The 19830-nt window shown below is 28.1% G+C and overlaps 2 protein-coding genes across 9 annotated transcripts in view; both read right to left on the bottom strand.

Moving 5' to 3' along the window:
• Positions 1–9150, bottom strand: part of LOC107444056 (putative sodium-dependent multivitamin transporter) — a 41831-nt gene extending 32681 nt beyond the window's left edge. Inside the window, exons 1-4 of one of the 4 annotated variants that reach the window (XM_087165673.1) lie at positions 9019–9150; positions 1637–2023; positions 693–758; positions 319–438 (exon numbers count right to left, since the gene is read on the bottom strand). In XM_087165673.1, coding sequence (XP_087021799.1) covers positions 319–438; positions 693–758; positions 1637–1981 — 531 coding nt within the window. In that variant the 5' untranslated portion in view covers positions 1982–2023; positions 9019–9150. Of the gene's footprint in view, positions 1–318; positions 439–692; positions 759–1636; positions 2024–8865 lie in introns of all 4 variants that reach the window. The other 3 variants (XM_087165672.1, XM_087165671.1, XM_087165674.1) reach the window with 3 other exon arrangements.
• Positions 9151–11613: 2463 nt separating this feature from the next.
• The window catches only part of LOC107444052 (putative sodium-dependent multivitamin transporter), a 31245-nt gene continuing 23028 nt past the window's right edge, over positions 11614–19830 (bottom strand). For 4 of the 5 annotated variants that reach the window (XM_016058106.5, XM_016058104.5, XM_016058103.5 and 1 more), the window contains exons 9-13: positions 19309–19463; positions 17063–17307; positions 13532–13641; positions 12623–12724; positions 11614–11889 (exon numbers count right to left, since the gene is read on the bottom strand). In XM_016058106.5, the coding sequence (XP_015913592.1) occupies positions 11861–11889; positions 12623–12724; positions 13532–13641; positions 17063–17307; positions 19309–19463 (641 nt within the window). In that variant the 3' untranslated portion in view covers positions 11614–11860. The remainder of the gene's footprint in view (positions 11890–12622; positions 12725–13531; positions 13642–17062; positions 17308–19308; positions 19464–19830) is intronic. The other variant, XM_071178815.2, reaches the window with a different exon arrangement.

Genomic DNA, 19830 nt, shown 5'->3' with positions numbered 1-19830 from the left:
TTATGTTCAATAAAAATTCGGCATCAAAGAGTTATTGACGGAGAGTACAAATTAAATTATAAAGAACTATTTATTGAAGCCATATAACATTGTAATAAAGATTATTTTCGAGGTCAAGAAACAAATTATATTTTTCGTCAGGTTTTTCACAATTTAATTAAATTGTGTAGTTAAGCGACTGAAAATTACATTTAAGACTAATGGCGTATATTAATTGCAAGTAAGAAAAACTATTATAAACACTAGCAAAATACTGATTTAGAAATAAAATATTGATTTAGAAACTATTTTATATTAAAAGAATTTAAACTTCCTTACTATAGTACAGTAAAATGTGCAGACGATTCCAACTGCAACAATGGATATCCACATAGACATGTCAGTCACAGCACTTAATGCCAATGCTGGGGCATACAAAACGATAGACATGTACAAAATCTAAAACAGAAACAATTTTCATTATTAATAATTACATCCATAGTTTAAATTAAATGAAATTCGATAAATTGCTTATTCAGTTAATTGCCAGTTTTTTTAACACGTTATTTCTTAGTGTGGTCAAAAAACTTTAGCTCTACAAGAATAACATAAATACATTATTATTGCTAGACAACGTGCTCAATCTTGATATTTAATTTTATAACAATTGAATTTTAAAAAAAGTATAAAGAATATATTATAAGCTTACTTGCCATTTGAATTACAAATGTCACAGACGTCAATATACGAGTGTGCTTCCCAAATCTTCTATCAACGTACTGCAATGAAAATAAAAAGGAATTATTATTTTGACAAAAGTTTCTAAATTTTATTTACATGATACTTCTTTACATAAAAATGCTGCATAAAAATGCAGCGTTCAAAATTTTTACGTCCCAGACTTTTAAGTTTTTCTAGATTTTTTTTAATAATTTCGAATCCCTTTTAGAAAATTATTCAATTGCCAAAATATCCAATGTGTGGCAATGGTAATTTTTTCTGCCCTGAATATTGATGCTATAGATACTCGAATAATCTTACTTTCAAATATTAATCTTCGCCCAGATTTAAAAGCAGAGGCGTCTGCTTTTTAAGGGAATCTGTATTATGCATAACAAAAAGCCGCACTGAGAAACAATAGGATACTAAGAATTCATGGAGAGGTTTAAGGACTGTATGCAAAGAGAAAACAGATGTTGTAAACGAATCCGTGACGTTTTATTGTGTAAAAGCGAATTTGAATTTAGCACAAATGTTAATTCGCTAACCAGGGACAGTGTTAACCACGCTAACCACGAAGAAAATGCCGAAATTTTTTTTTAAATACCATGCTTTAAGTATATGAACGTATTTTGTTGGAAGTACCCACATGTAAAATAAGCTCTGTGCATTGTGGTTAAAATTAGTGGTATATGTATTTTACTAAATTTTTTTATACACGAATTTCAATTTTTTAGAAACTTATTTTTAAACCATTTCTCTAATAATTCTACTTTTATTCCCTTATTATAATTAAAGAACAGTTCAACTGAACAATATTTACATCAAAATTCGGGCATGGAGGTATAAGATACCTAACGCACTCGCTCGTGTAACACTTTAGGAACCGTTTTTTCGCAAGTTAAGGCATCTGGTTATAAAGACAATTATGCCTTACCTCATATATGGTTGAAGCTTTCATTTCAAAATACACTGGAAGAGTAACGAAAGCAGATATCGTCATTCCAGTGATATATGAAACATTTACGTAAGCTAGTTGTGCACCAAAATAATAAATTTCCATGGGTGTTCCAATGATGGTAGTAGCAGACATGAAGGAAGCCATCAGGGAGAAGGACACGGGTAGAATGGACATGTCTTTGCCTGCCAGAAGATATTCATCCGTGGTCTTTTGCTTGCTTCCGCTGAACCGAAAGTAGACACCAATAGCAGCTGATATTATCAACATTAAGCTAAACATCACATAATCCCAAATACCTAAGCCTACTTTTTCTCCATCCATTCTTGCAGATAGGAATTGAGAGACAATTGATTATGACGAAAGCTAAAACAAAAAAATTTCTCTCATTATATCATGATTTTTTCCTTAAATTTAATATATATTATACTGATTTTTCAAAATTATTAATATTTTCTTTCAAACTAAAAATATTCTTTATATGAGGAGCAGAGTCACAGAGTTTTGCATATTGTTATCAAGATTCGTCCTCTCAAGCTTATTTGTTCAGTTTATAAATTGTTCGTTTTAGCATAAAATCTTTCATAAACCCTATCAAAGGATCTTTTGAGGAAAAAAAAAACACTCACTTTTTCAACAAATGTTTACTTTTTTTACTACTAATACTGCTAATATAAAAGAAAGCAGTTTTTTTTTTATTTTTTACTAAAATTAAGCACTTGTAAGCACTTTTAATCACATTAGTCCTAAAAGTATAAATTTAGACCTTTCGATTATCAGATTCCAAGCATTCTGACAGCTTTTTCGATTTCAGAAGATAGCTAATTGGTGAATTTACCTGGTTTGCGTAGCTCTAGTGTAGTAAGTAGTAATGTATTAATTTAATAATAAGTAATAATGTAGTAATTAATGTAGTAAAGTAGTGTAGTAATTTTTCTAGTGTAGATGGTAAGGGTTAGTTTGAACTCAATTTTTGTTATCTGAGTGGTAGACCAGAAAGATTGTTTAGTGTCTGATCTCGAGATCTCATTCGAAATTCATTGTAGCAGATAAAAACCGAAATTTGCAATGTTAATAAACGACCACTTCGGAAGGAAAAATTCAAACAAAATATATTATTCAAATTTATTATTTGCGCATATAATAATTATTTTTGCAGTTTTATTTCGTTTAAAATATTTTTCGATACTTTATGTCATCGAACAGTTTCTTTTAAATTTATTTAATTTGAAAATAGTGAAAAAGCATCTGAAAACTTTATAACAATCCGATGATGAACCTTCCAGATTTCGGGTGCGAAGCCGTGTTGGATCTATATGTAAGTGCTTCAATGGAGAGAGCTCTGATTTAATCACAGAAACTATAACGCACCGTTTTGCTGTTTTATAATATATTCTGCAATGAAGTGAAAATAAACTTTCAAAACGTATTTTGAATCTCAACATTTGCTGAAATTTTCATTAGCCCTCTTCTAGAACCAATTTTGAGTTAGTATTTACCAATTAGTAATACCATCGGGTCATTACAAAGATAAAAGATGACATATTGACTTTTCTATATCATTAACAAAATAATTGAAAACCACGTTCCCTCAAAAATGAGGAAATCCACCATTTGTTTTCTCCAATACTTAAAATCATGTTCTCAGAACAACTGAATGAAAACAAATGTGTCTTTGTGTTTTAACTGATCTTTCTCTGAAGCAAAAAAAAAAATACTCTGCTAAAATATTTTAATTTACTGGTTTAAATTCAAAATTCTTTATATTGCATTGATTTTACAAATTTAGTAAAAATTCATTGTTTAACGACTTTAATGGCAGCAAGTGCTGTTTGTTTTAGTAATGTTTGTATATTACTCTGTATTTTCAGTCTTATCTCAGCAGCAATGACAATCTTTCTACTGATATAAATTTTGCAAAATTTTCAAAATTATTGGCGAAGAAAGAATTTCCTGCTAATTTAAAATCCTAATTCATAGTTTTTATTAATAAATTTAATTCGTTTCGCTTTTTTTAATCATTATGAAGGGACACTTTTATATAATGCTCTCGTAGAATATTTTCCTGTTTACAGTCTAAAAATAATAAATCAGCTCCAATTGTCGAGATCTAAGCTTAAAAAATTTTCAATATAATTTTATTTGAAAGCAAAGTTATAAACACGAAACTTGAAAATTTCAAAGAAATTTTGTAATAAAAATGCTAAATTTATAACCTAAACTGATCTTTTCAATTAAATTGAACTGTTTTAAACGACGATTCAATACAATATGCATTTGGTTGACTTAATACTGAATCCAACTACCTTTTAAGGCCATATCTGTAAATGGTTTTAAATCGAGAGGTTAATTAATGAGATCAAAACACTCACCAAAAGTAATCAATCTATAATCGTAATCCTTTGTTGATTTCACTTCGGTTAGTTTGAGAAAACAGATTTATAGTCTTTATACATTTTATTAAATTGTATGTAGAAATGTCTAAGCTGAGGTCACTTCGCTTACCTGCCCTTGCAGCAGATTTCTTCTCAAAGCTGTCAGTATGAGAACTCTTAAGGATTCCCAAATATGAACTCAAATCGTACCACCATTTTTTTCCTTCAGTGCACGCGCTCATTCTTCTGCCGCAACTTACGAACTTCGAAACGAAAAGAATCGAAGCGATAGCCATTGTTGATGATATACCGTTTAATGCTACGTTGCGATATGACAGTTGTTTCGTGCCGAAAGGAGAATAAATATTTATTAAATATTCCATTTTTTTGTTGTTGTTTCATAATTCAAAGTCACTCATATTTCATATTTCGTTAGAATATGATAATTATGGGGCATTTAAGATTATATAATAATATGAAAGGAAAGAAGAAATCTTTGTTTACATTCTTCTTCGCAATTTACTTTTTCGTATAAAGTTATACTCTGCTGCAAGTTAAGAAAGAGCTATTTTCCCTATGGAGAGCAGTAGCGGATCCAGCGGGGGGGGGGGTCATAGGGGTCATGCCCCCCCCCAAATTGAAAAAAAAAAATTATTATTTTAAAGAAATAAAATATTTTAAAAATTATTTAAGGGGGCACATACACCTAGGTAGGTCGGAAAAATCGATTTTTTCCCATCCAATTATGTTCTTCACTGTTTCAAGAAACATAATCCAAAAGTCATAGTTTCATTGTAAACATTAATAATGTTGAAGCTAGCCGAACGCTCCAAGGGCGCCTCAACAGGTTTAACCAAAGATTGTTTAAAGTTGAAGATGGGTAACTTGCGAAATTTACGTTATTATTTAAAGATTACATTTATTATTTAAACTTGAATTATTTATGTATTGTTCTATTGTTCATTATGAAAAAAATAAATGAGAAGACTAGCATTAAGAACCCCAGTTTAATTTTGTTTTCAAAAATAGTTAAAGATTATTTTTTTATGAAAAAAATTAATTGTGGAGGGGGGGAAACTGAGTCTATGACCCCCTCACAGTAAAAATTTCTGCCCCCCCCCCATGATGGAGAGAGCTTGTTTGCGTCTCAGTGCACACTAAATGGATGCCAAGCTCCAAGTGCGGACGAATATCAACATCGCCAACTCTTGAAACGAAGTAAAGTAGCACGGCCTTCGTTTTATTTATAAAAAATAACACGAATTAAACTTCTGTCCGACGAGTTTAACTTTGAAAAGCTATTATATTGTTTTGAAAGCATAATCATATAATTTGATAGCTAAATAAAACGGAACTACTTGCAGTCGCGGATGATTATTTAAATTTCATATCGCAATGGTCTATTCTTAACTTGAAACGGAGTATAGATCTCTTTTCACTTTGAGTTTAAAGTCTTTTTGTTAATCAGCTACAGAAACTCGTTTAATCTTAGAATTCAACAATTGAATTTTACAGTAATGAAAATAATAAAAATTTTGTTGACTTAATGTTTAAAATTTAGCTGAAGAATATTTACAGTAAAAATAAAAATTTTTAAATCAAAGTAAAAAATAATTTTGTTTACATTTTTAAGGACCTGTATATTCTTTTCACACACATTTTTTTTAAATGTATAACATAGTTTTTTTAATGGATAATTCCTCCATACCAGGAACTTGACAGTGGCTTCGGTCCAATTTTTAACGTTTTATTTCTTCTAAATAGCTCTTTTTAACGCCCTTTAAAACTAATAGCCCTTTCTTCTAATAGCTCTTTATATGTAACACCTAGTTTTTTTTTTAAATAATCTATTTACTATGTTCATAATGCATAATCTCTAATCGGTGAAAGCTATGGAATTGCTTTAAACAAAAATATACTGTGTGACAGCAGCGTTCTCAAAAGGTTATGGTGGTCAAATTTTAATCATTAATATTAAAAACAGCTTTTAAAAGATTATGTAAAAAATATTATGATTTTTCGTCTCATCCTAATTTTCTATTATAAAGTAGTGTAAATTTAATTTAATTTAGATAAAACACAATATTTACTACTTTTTTTTGGTTTTGAAATTTAAATGTTATACAAAATTGTTTGGGTAAGATTGTTGATATAGTACATAGCTTTAAATAATTATCTAATTATTGAAAATTTGTGATGCGTTAGTGTAAAATTCTATTTGCATAATAAAAATTATTGTCAATTTTTATAACATTAGATGCTTTCCTGGTTTCACTCCCTGGGAAACTTTCTACTGTACTTTTGGTTTTAGGTGCTTTACTAAGTAAAAGTTACATAAATATTTCTAGATTTAATTTTAGTGAAAAAAGAAATGGAAGAAAATTTATGCAAGTAAGTAATTTGAAATTTTTAAAAACATTTACTTCATTGTCTCAATTAATATAAAAAATGACAATTCAAAGCAATCAAACAATTTTATTTTGGGATTTAAAGGGAAAAATATTTTTAAGTTAAAATTTATATTCAATTCAAATGTAAATACAATTTTACAATTATATAAAGTGGTTTTCATTATATAATTTCAGAATATGAATGATTTATAATAATTGTAGAACTACAGATGGCTAGAGTAAAATTAGAGATGATTAGAAAGATAAAATTGGCTAGAGATTGATAAAATTCGCTCATTTCTAAAAAATATAAATTAGGAATACAGTTAAAATTAAAAAATAAACATTAGAAAATTAATAATGGTATAAAATTTATCAGAAAAACTTATTGTATGAAGAAAAGAAAAAATATATAAATAAAAATTTAGCTGCTCAATTATAATTTCTTCATTAAATTTAAAATATTTATCCAAAAAAATCAACTGAACACGAAAGATACTTTGGAATAAGAGAGAAGAAAATAGCCGAATTTGGTAATATAATTTTATTTAGTATTTCTGTACTGCTAAGTAAAGAATGCGTGGAATGACTTTATAAATCTATTAATCCATGTCTTACTGATTCACAACAATACGGAAAATTAAGCGAAATTAAATCGCCAAATTATTCTACCATCATCCAAATATTTTCCCTGCTTATTCCAAAAAAATAATGTAAGATAATAATAATGAAAATTGAAAATAATAATAATAAAAATTGAAAATATAAAGTCTTATTTTATAAAGCAAAGTCAATGCAAAATGATATTACTGCGAAAGCTAGATAATGTTAATTTGTATAGAATTTAATATTATATAATACTGAGAAAACATCAACCTTTTGTATCTTTGTAATATTCGAAAGTAATACAAGATAACGTTAAACTTTTCTGTTTTCTGATGTTATCTAATATTAGGTTCAACTTAGGAAGTCTTTTGATAAATTACTAATGTTTACTGCTAATTTTTACTAATGTTTACTGCAAGAGTAATAATATTTAAATAATTTTAAGTTTTGAAGAAGTAAGTTACTTTTGATGGTCTTAATTCGTATTGGTTAATTGGGATTGGTATTTAAACATGGTTGTCAACTATATGTGTGTTTTTCGAAATAATTTCAACAATCTGATGTTAAAAACCTTACATTTTTTGAACAAATTTAAATTTTTTGACATTATAAATTTAAAATATAAAATTTATGCTTCATTTAATTAAAATATAATATGCATTAGAAAAATCTTAGAGTTTTATCACTTCGTTGATTTTTAATATTTTTTTCTAGAATTTTGCCTCATAAACACTTAATTCATTATATTAATAAATTTAAAAGTAAAACGTTTATTGTTCAATTTGTATTTATGAGTGATTTCGAAGCGGTGTATTTATATTAGAGATTAAAAAATCATCATTATATGAAATTCTGAAATTACTTTAAGCCTTTAATGAAACGAAATATAATTCTGAATTTAATGCTTTTCAATAGGTTTGCTGTGTGTACGAATAAATTTTTTTAATTATATTTTTACTTATTTCCTTAAACAAAAACTACAATATCTACTAAATTTGCTCTACAAATTATTACTACATTACTACAAATTCCGATAATGAAAGCAAAACTTCTAAATATTTGACAATTTTTAAATTAATAATTTTATATGCGAGTATTGAATTTTGATTTCTGGTTCGGTTTTTGAATATTTTCAACGTTTAATATTTAAAGGAAGTTTGTAACATTTTCTTGCATTCAAACTTTTATTAATTTGAATTAAAATTTAATTCATTTTAAATTTAAATCAAATTTCTTCTTACATTTGTTTAATAAAATTTTAAGGCTACGTTTAAATTGATTGAATCGATTTCCCTGAAATGTGCTTCAAAATCGTTATTTTGTTCTGTTTTGCACTTGTACTTTTACTTGCACTTTTCCTCTTAAAACCAGAACTTTTTACCATTTATTCGTTACTTTTTACAGAAGTACTTGCACTTTACTACTTACTTTTTGAAAGTAACTTTCCTATGTATACCCTTAGTAGCAAAATTCAAAAAGAAAAAAAAAACACGCAACAATTTATCATTCTAATAATTTTAATTTTTCAGCTGATTGTTAGAAATATAGAAATATAAATTGAATCATAATGATTGATCATAATAATTGAATCATAATTGATAAATAGAAATATAAATTGAATCATGCTTTTGCTACGGTGATTCAATTGATATTTCTTATAAAAAATAGAGCTCATGAATTAGGTTATAACTTGTAACATAGAATGAATAAAGTTTAAAAGTAAGGACAATTTTAAAAGCAACTACGAAAATTCATCTCCAATTCTTAGGCACCACGGAATCTTAAAAGCATTTAATTTCAAACCAAACTATCAAGGAAATGAAAGAGTGCGACTTACCTTGAGTATGATGTTTAACTTGTTAAAATAAACTTAATTCTGCAAATAAATATTTTTAACAAAGTAAAAAGAAATGGGATAAAAAAAAAGCTCGGCTCACTTTAACTGTCATCATCTTAAATCGTGCAATCACTTACAGCTATGAAAACCAACCTTTGCCTGAACCTTTACTTTAATCATAACCTTATCTTTACTGTTTTATCACATGAATGGTCATCTAAACAATTCCGGGATTCTGTTAGTGGTATTACGCGGAAAATGGGACTCTTGTATACATGAATGAAACAAGTGATAATCTGTAAAGCATCTTGCCAGACATGAATAATACAATGTATTTAGAAACTTTGCAGCTGTTCACAAATTTTATTTTTAATTTCTGTGCAAGTGTAAAACAATATTTTAAGAACTCATTTCTCTATATAACAATAGGCTGGATCAACACAGTCTTTCCATTGCTGTCAGTGCATTTTTATTGGCCGGGAAATCACATGGTAGGATGCAGTTTTCAAACATTGACTTCCTTTTTGTTTTGGTTGTCATGAGCAAAAAATTAATAAAAATCATGCATGTATTGTTTATCTATAAGTTTATATGTGAGGCTATTATTACGTTTTTGATTTTAATTGGGCACTTGCACTTCGAGAAGAAGAAGATCAAAATATACCCATCCATGTGACCTTTGACGTCAGCGCCAGATGATCGTCAATAAACAAAATGGCGTGTCAAAGTTGAACCAAGCTTTTCCACACGAGTTAGAATGTTAATTAACGTCAATTTAATAAAATACAGCTCCGTATCGTACATTGAATTTGTTGGAATATAATTCTTTCTTAAATTCAATGCAATTTATTTATGTATTTTATTGTAAAGCGTGATATATTTTTGCTTTGTGTACCTGGCAACTTCGATGCATAATTAGTTTCTTTATGTTCTACATGACGTCGTGTCTGTTTTTGTGTTAAGTAAGAAATATAGGGTGAATGAATTTTAAATCACTGTGAAAGAATATTTGTGAGGGACTACAGAATGTATCACTTAAGAGAACTGATACTTGACTGCGTAAATTACCTCGATATAGAATGGAAAGAATAGTTGCTAACGTAAACAAATGTCACGTTTTCAACAACCAATCAGGCTCGAGATACCCACACTACGTCACTTGCAGGTATCCCATTGTTCTCTAAATTAAGATTTTAAAACTAAGAGAATTGTTTTTTATCAATTACGACGTACGTCCATGCTTCATTTAAAGAAAAAGTTATTTAAATCGGCATCTAATCTCATTAATTGTATTACAATTGCATTATTTTAATTTGGGCAAATTACATTAAAATTAAAGAGATTCATTAAGTGATTTAGAACTTAACGATCAGTTTTATGCACAATATGATGCATGCAAAAGTTGTATTTACTACATCCGTCCATTTTGCAAGCGAAATTATTAAATTACGGTTGTGAACTCTCTGAATTTTTTATAACAATATACTTTTATTTTCAAATGTTATTTTCAAAAATGATTACTCAGAAAAATTACTAATGTTCACTAATAGATCTTAAAAAAATCAAAAGGGAAATATTTGGTCGTGGAAAATGCAACAGGTAACAGATTTTTCGTAATAATTTTAACTTTCGTGGAAAAAATAAAAATCATTGTCTATTAATGCTGATGAGACAATTCAACATTTTTGATCAATACTTTGTAAAGAGAATTGAATTTTAACTTGTAAAGAGAATTAAATTGAAGACTCTTCTCATATCACAAAATTTTCCTGTTGTAATCTTCTGACCTTCATCAATTATACAAAAAAAAAATGCTTGAAATTTGTCAAAAACGAAGGGAATAATATTTAAAATGGAATTAGGAAGAAGACAGAAAAAATACAGTAAACTCTGGTGCAAAATCAGTTAGGGTATCAAGCACATGCCTTCGCAAAAGCTGACGGCTTACTGAACAAGTGGTGTATATAAGTTTAAGTAACAAAGTGCTCGCTAATTCCTCGTTACTGAACGTTTTCTCGCTAATTGTGGTGAGGAAGTTCGGAAAAGGGGTGCCAGTTCATGCACATTCCGTGTCATCCTACTAGCGTCAATGTTCGTGAACTCATGTTGTTTTTACAATATGTGTTTTTTTTTTTTACCTATTTTCGTGACATTTATACCACAGTCGTGAAATTATAGAGTCCTGGAAAACGTTGGCAGGTGTGTAACCGTGATTGAGTAGAGTGTGCATGCAAACACTCTGTGGATTACATCCCACTATTTTATTTTCTATTTTAATACCATCGTTGAAGAACCGACTCAATTTTCTTGTAATTTTCAAGCCGATCCAGAAGACAAGAAACTCCTAGATCAAGTATTGGGAGAAATTTGCCTTTATTTTCATAATTTAAAATATCGCCGGCAATAACTAATTACCATATTTCAGATAACTCACTTGAATCATTAATATTGAGTCCTAGAACGTGAAAAACTGATCATTAGATCCAAAGTTACATAGGGTGGTTCGTTTTCTTATTTTTTGACACAGTGTGCCATACTTTACACAGCAAAAGGCTATGAAAAGTTTCTGCTTTGAGATCATTGGTTATGAAACATAATCTTTTAAATATAGATTTATTAAAATTATTTTTATTTAACTTAGCCTTTACTAGTTGCTTTTAATTATTATGTCTGTTTACTGAAACATGAAAATATGTCTTGAAATATTTATCAACCGAAATAATCAGAAAGAAAAACGTATGAACACAATTACTATTCCTTACATTTTTATTACCAACTGCAATTAAATTGAAATTTTCATTTCCAGTCATTGGGAAACTCTCTTTTTATAAAATTCACGCAATGAATTGTTTAGACAAACAACATTTCTTTTTTTGAAAAAGGAGATTTTTTGTGAAAATCCTTGCGCATAACTGGATTTTTTTTTTTAACTTTTGCCGTCCTGTACAAAAATGTAGCTGTCATCAATAGAAGTCAACAATAATAGATTTCTGTGTCATCTAACCACTTTCATTTCATTCAAGTCTGGAAGATAAAGTTATTGATTAACAGAGGCTTTCATGGTCAAATATATACAACTTTATTTCAAAATAAACAGTGTCATGTTTTGAAATTTTAAAAAAGTAAGCTAAAAGGGATCCGTAACTTTTATCAGCCGGAAAAATGAAAATAAAATACCGAAAGCGAGTTCAGAAAACATTTTTTCTTCCCTCCCATTATAAAAGCAATTGTTGCAATTTTTTTTTTCAAAATGTAAAATACTTTTCTTTTAATATTTTGAAGATTTAGCCTTTCTTACATATTGAAATAAATAATTTTAAAAATGTTAAATAATGAGGAGAATTTGAAAAGTAAAAATATGAATAAAATTTTTTTTTGAAACTTTGTCATATAACAATTTTTTTTAAACCGTACTTTTAACTATAATCTAAAGCTAAAAAGGACATAAAACATATTTTGTTACCAAAAACATATTTTGCAAGAAAAAGTAATAAGAAAAGTAAATAAGAAAAGGAAAACTTAGGTTTTCTAGTGCCACAACTTGCTGTTTCTTCTGCGAAATGGAAGAAAATATGGCAACTGAATCCGTAAATTATCATAGTACCTAATTCTTTATTTTGTGTAGTTAAAATTATACGTTGGTGAACTTTAAAAAAAAAGTGTATGCTAACATTGAATCTGGTCAAAACATTTATTTGATTATTTTCAAAAAGGCATTGATCAGTTTTGCTCATGTGCTTAACATATCAAATTTTACCTTTTTTCATATTTGTCTTCGACTTAGAACTAGAAGAATTTCTATTACAGAAACACTTCATAATAGGACTGATTAGCTCTGGAGACACTTCTTTAGTTTCTCCTAAAACAATTATATTCTTACACTTAAGATTCATAGTAGAATAAATCAGCATAAATTTTATAATAGTATCCAAATACAAGTAACACACTAATCACTTTTTCAAACCACCTAGCTAATTAAAGATGAATATGTAAGGTAGATGAGATAGCTAAGTAGTCGGACAGACAGATTGAGAATTCTTTTCTTAGAGCTATGTTAATCTTATATGGTTACATACATGAAAATACTATTATACATACATGAATACTATTATGCATAAAAATACAGTATTTTTAGTTTGTTTGCAAAATTTTCTAAAAGAGAAGTAGCTTTCTAATAATAAAACTATAATTTTATCAAAAACATTTACTTTTCATTGAACACTGAACATTCTGTCCTCTTACAAATTACAAATATTGTTCAATTGCGTAATCTTTCAATTTTAAATCCAAAATTGAATCTTGATCTGGAAATGAATTAGTCTTCTAGAAGGATTGACGTATGTTATTTGTCTACTATTGGACCTAAGCACTTAGATTCTTGCTGATAGCTATTGAAAAGCTTGGTACAGTAACAAGGTAAGTAAAAATTTTCTGAACTTTAATCTCTTACTGATAATGTACAATATAGCTTCTCCGATTAGTGCAAGAAACAATTACGAGTGTAAGACTTCTACCCCTAAAATTGTTCTGAGAATAAAGTTATGTAAATCTATTGACTTTTTAACTTTCATTTTGCTCTTACAAACATTTTCAGAATGTGAACTTACCTCGTTACTGCACCAAGACCCTCAGTTGTAGAACATAAAATATTTATAATTATACTTGCCATTAACGATGTTTATAATGATGCTTGAAAAGTATCCAATGATATAAGTAAGAAAGAAACCTACTGCAACAGTCCACATGAATGATATTCTATACAACGGAAATATATACCTGTAAAAGAAAATCAGACAAGAAAGAAGGTTCTTTTAGCCATCAGTAATTTTCGCTTAAAAATAATATGGGTTTAAAATATCAAATACAAGGAGACGATTATTAAGCTATTTTGAAATAAAGAGTAAAATTTTCAAAAACTAATAAATTTAAAAATGTTTTATAAGTTTAAGAAGAAACTAAGAATATTCGAATCTAATTTATGACTTTTCCGGAATAAGTAGTCGTCCGTAATATAACGCCGACGGGAGGCAAAATTCTTTAAAACTTGCTGAAATGTAGATATATCGATTCTTTTTAAACTTTAATATGTCCATAGTGTTATTTGTGTGATTTTTCTCTTTAATACTGTCTTAACTCTTCCGGCCCTACTGGGACATCTATATCTCACGGACGAAAAAGCCACTGGGACATATATGTCCCGTCTAAAAATTCGTTGGCACACATTTGTCCACAGCCCCACTTACAATTGCCCAAATTGTTAAGTTTTCATTTATTTTTAAATAATATTGTTATTTTTACTTTATTTGATTTATTATAGCAGTAATTTTTATTTTTTTGGAAAAGAGAAAACTGGGTTTGAAGTGAATAAAATATGATTACGGTCACAAATACCTATTAGCGTTAATCAGGTAATTAATGCACAAATAACAGTCTTTGACGATGGATAAGCACCTAGAGTAACTATATATTTATACATTTTCTTCGAATGATGAGCAACAGGAGAGTAAAGAAAAGAAAATTAATACGTATCTTGAATTTCAGCGCAAAATTTTAAATGAATCTTGCCTTCGATTCGAAAGTTATCAAGATTTTTTTTCATATATTTTAATAATTTGCCATTTTATTAACGATCACAATTACCAGAACAGAAATTTCATTTAATTTGATGTTGTTTCTTGTAAGAACTTTAGCATTAAAAAATACATTAAATTAGAAAAGGTATTCCATGGTAGGTAAATGTCTCAGCAAGAGTTTGCTATGAGTGTGATTCATCAAGATTTTAATGTTTGTATAAGTTTAGTAAACTTTATTTTTTATTAATAAAATATCGCATCTTGCACTAAGAAAAAGTATGGTATAAAAGTACTATGCGACTATGGTAAAATGTACAGCTTTTCTTGCTCTATGGGGAAGTCTCAGTAGTTTTTTACCGATGGGCTTTGGTAATGATTCTGATACAATTAACAATAAAATATGGTTTTACAATCTGTGTTAAATTTAGTTTATCGTGATACTTTTGAGCATGGCATAAAAACACCCTATTCAATTAAAATTAAATTACAGTGTCGTGTTTTTTACGAAATTTGTAGTAATATGAACTATAATTTTGAAACCAGAATTTCAGATAAATCGTTACCATATGAACAGGAAAAGTATCTAATATAAGTTGTTTTATTATCAGAATTATGATTTGCTTTGCCAGGCATGCCATTGACTATAAAGTACTAAAATTTTACCAGACTTTTATTTTCTGTTTAAGTTGACAAAAGGAGAAAATACTTATTCTCTGTCATATTTATTTCTCTTTCATCTCTAAATTTTGTCTAACGAGCAAGCTGAATTTAATGTAAATCATCTTTACTTTCTCGATAGCGATTCGTCGCATTTTTGCTACCTTTTTCCTTATTTAAATATCGGAGTATAACTTTTGATACGCAGATAGTTTCAATCGGTGCTTTCTTTTGACAGAAATTCAAGAATATGTGTTACGTACAATATTAATAAAATGTCCTATAAGTTTAGAGTTTACATTATATATGAGGACTTTAGTCTAAGTAATGGTAAGTAGTATTTTCAAATTGTTAAGTGCTTTTGAAGAGTGAGTGCTTTTGAAGAAAAATAGCACGAAATATCGTAATATACTCTAACTCTTAAGATATTTCTGGATATTATGTTGTTGTTTCTAATGACGCTTGGACAATCCAAGCGCACCAGTCATTAGCCTTTTGCTAATTAAGTCAAAAAAATACGGCTTTCGTTTGATAAGGGAGCATATCACAAGGGTGACAGTACGTTTTGGCTCCAAACCCCTAGAATAGATTGCAGCACCACTCATTCAGGAGGCCACGACTCATTCGTTTCTCCAACATTGTTCATTCGTTTTTCCAGATTCTTGCACCAACGATATTGCTCAGCGATGGACCACAGGACTTTCAATTCCACAGATTTTAGAACATGTATAGTTCGCTCACCCGGAGTTGACCCTTGGCTATGCCTTCATCATGGAGTATCCGACGATACTATTACACTATTTTGGAAGGATGTGAACAATCCTGAACAAGTATGTTATTTGGCGATCATACGACAAAAATATTTATTTCGCAGTCTCCATGTGCATTTTTTTAACATTACATATTTCATAAATTCAATGACATTTCTCTCTTTTGAGTGAATAATTTGTCCTTTTTGAGACATTTTGTTGGAAAACAGCAGCTCTTAAATATAAAATACATTTAACTAGCTTGAGTAACGTAAGCGACTGAAAAAGAATTCACTGTTTGCGTTTGACGAGCAAGGGTTGTCTCACTTTCAAGCATGGAGATGTTTCTCCTCTTACTCCCCCACTGAAAAGAACTATGCTCTCGAGGAGGTGCAGCCAATTCCTGGTGAACGAACTATTATATATTGCATGTAATCGGTGGATCGTTTTGGAGTCTAGGATCGATAATACTGTTCCCAAATGAAATATTCCGAAAACTTATGATCAACTTTTCACGAAGCAAAACTTAAGAACGATTTAACATCTCTGTCAACTTATTATCCTAGATCTTTTATGCACATAAGCATATTGCAGTGCTAGAATTTCCATTCTACAATTATGGTGAAATAAACGGCAGCAGTTTGTTCATCCGTAAAGTTTATCGTACAGAACATATTTTAGCTGTAAGGTTTTGAAACCCTTTTATACTAAGTACGGTTAAGAAACCATGAAAACAAAACTATGCAGTTTTTAACCTTTTACATTTATCATGGTTTCAAATCCTCAAAAAAGAATTTTTAATGGATATTGAGACAGTTTAGCAGCTCTGCATTTCTGTCATCTATGCATGAATACGAGTATCGCTTTCTAACAGCTCAGGGTTAGAAATTGATGGGTGCATACCTCTGGAAACTCTTCATGTGTTAAAGGTAATGGAGAAAATATTGTGGTGTCAACGCTGGAACTTGAACCTCCGTTCTGTCGGTCATGAGATTGACAGATTAGCCTTCTCTGTTGTAACATGTAATTATCTGCAAGGAACTGGCTACATCAGGTGGGTCTAGTTGGTGCGATAAAATTCTGGTTACAGTGCGTAGATAAATAAATGGGAAGTAATAGCAAAATAGAGTATTTTAACGATAATAGTATTACTATGTAACGGAGAGCCTGTAAAAAAAGGAACAATTACAAAGAAATATTTTCATATATATGACTTACTCAGTATTATCATTTTCCACTTTTATATCTGTTTTATTTTCAAAACCAGCTATATAATTCGCATGGCTGTTGCTACTGTCAGCGTATTCTGTTGCATTCAAAAAATTAATCATTATGGAAGAGTTAACTTTTGGACAGCCTTCTATTGAAACTGGAAGTGCATCGTGCTTAGTGGAGTAAGCAACAATACCAAATCCTATCCATGATGAAATTCCCATTCCAATCAAGAAACCAATTATAACACCCTGTTATAATAAAAATAAAACGTTTATTTAAAAAAAATAAAAGTTAGAAAAAATTGCATTTTTTGAAGTTATTATTTCATAAAGCGCATTTTGTGAAAAAGAGAAATTTGCGGGAAAGAAAAAGTATCTTTGTTTTTAATTTTTGTAAGAATTGGAGAGATTACCCTTTTGACACAAATGAGACACCAGCGTCCTTTTTATACATTTTTTCTCTGACACTCTAATTAAAAACAAAAGTATATTTTGGTATTTTTTAATTAAAAAAAAGAGTTTATATGAAAAACATTTATTCTAATAATAATAATATAATATAATAATAATAATAATATAATAATAATAATAATAATAATATAATATAATAATAATAATAATATAATAATAATAATAATAATAATAATATAATAATATAATAATAATAATAATATAATAATAATAATATAATATTAATATAATAATAATAATAAAATATTAATATAATAATAATAATAAAATATTAATGTAATAATAATATACTATTAAGATCATAATAATAAAATTTTAATGTAATAATAATGTAATATTAATATAATAATAATAATAATATAAAAATTTTATTTATAGTCAAAATATATCAATAAATGTTCTGCGTGCGAAAAAAATTTCACTGAGGAATTATTGCTTTACTTAGATCTCTCTTGGATCAAAATAACTGCAAATAAGTGCAAACATGAAAAATTATTGTTTGTATTTGAGCCGCGTTTGGAAGATTTTACCTACAATGAAAAAGTCACCGGTGTTTCATGCTATATTTCATATCCATAAATTATTAAAATGCTAATTATAAAAATTTCGTTTATTTATATCTAAATTAATACAAAATAATTTAAAAAATGTTCTGCAATGAAGAGTTAATAAGAAAACTTTTTTCAACTTGTTAATTTTTTCTCATTTGTTTTCAAGGGAAAAAAAAGATTGAATTTGAAAGATTGCTTTTGTTCCCTTTTAAGAGATATAGATAAAAATAAAGTTTGAACCTTCAATTCAAATTAATTTTTGTATTTCACAAAAACTAGATTCATAACAAATTCCTTGAAAAACGTTAAAAAGTATGAATTAAAAGAACAAAATAGTTAACTTTAAAAGAAAATCATAAATTTAGTTATTACTCAATGATGATTTACGAACATGGATAAGATCCTGTAAAAAGAATAAAATTTTAAATTTATTGAATTTACAAATTCAACCATAAATAAATGCATTTACTTAATTCTCTAAAAAGCCAATAATTTTAAAAACTTCTGATATTTACTTGATTTTACACTATTTAATACTCATATTTTTACGCACAATCTCAATGGAGCATTTATGTATCATATTCATGGAAAAAACTTGCTAATTACATAATTGTACCAATGATTTAATTTGAGAAATGAGGCAAAAATAGCTTACTTTCCTTACATAAATTTCTTTTTCTCGACAGGTGTGGATTTTTGGTATTCAAAATTCCGTTGTTAGTCGCATTTGAGAATTTGAAATTTAAATATCGTATCTCTACTTGTGTAGTCAGGAGAGCGAGTTTTAATTTAAATTTTTTCATTTTATCACAGGAATTAATTAAGCAAATTAAAAAAATATTTCCTTACAATGAGAAAAAAACTTGGTTCAAAAATAATTGCTTTATTTTTTTTCATAATTATATTATATTTAATATGATAATTGCTGAAAAATGTAGAAAATGTAAGAAATGTAAAATGTAAAAAATGTAAAAAATGAAGGCAAAATATTATGAAAAAATCCTGAATTTCAATAAAATCATTTTTAAGTGCTTCTTAAAGCTTTAAAAAAAACAAAAAAAACAGTAAAATCGTTTTTTTCCCCTTTTTTTTAAAAATTTTTCAACCGATTTGGCTTTAAATTCTAGCTTTAATTCTATAAATCAAAACGATGTAAAAATTTGTTTACATTGTAATTAGTTAAAGCATTTTACGAACTTTTAGATTAAAACAGGAAACTTTGAATTACTTTTTCATTACTTCTAGTAGTAAACATGCCCAAGAGAAACACAGCCAGAACAGGTCCTCCAAGACATCCAAATACAGTGACACTAAGTTGTACCAAACTTCCAACTGAGGCAAACACAAACGTTAAAGCGATGCAAAGAAGACCATAGAAAAATGCTAAAATAAAGTAAAATAGTTATTTTAGTTGATATTTTGATTTCAAAATCACTAATTTTGAAAGAGTAAAAGGGAAAAGAGAAAACACTTCATGCAATATTACAGTACATGCATTTTTATTTAAAATTAAATATTCATTGCTTATTACATTGTTTTCAAAAAAATTATGTAATTCTTGTATTACGCAAACATATAATTTAAATTTCTAAAAGTTAGCTTGCTCTTATGACATCTTGAAGTTTAATGCAAAATTTACAATATAAAAAATTTCAAAATGTTTCGAATTAAGCTTAAATTGTTTGGCTGAAAAGGGGGGAACAAGCGTTCGAATCATAGATCCACCAAACCTTAAAGATTTGTTTGAAAA

Source organism: Parasteatoda tepidariorum, chromosome 6 (assembly GCF_982258835.1).
Source record: "Parasteatoda tepidariorum strain Cologne lab strain chromosome 6, Ptep-v5.0, whole genome shotgun sequence".
Taxonomy (NCBI): Eukaryota; Metazoa; Arthropoda; class Arachnida; order Araneae; family Theridiidae; genus Parasteatoda; species Parasteatoda tepidariorum.
The sequence above is the reverse complement of the archived record's forward strand: the minus strand, read 5'-3'. Positions and strand labels throughout refer to the sequence as shown.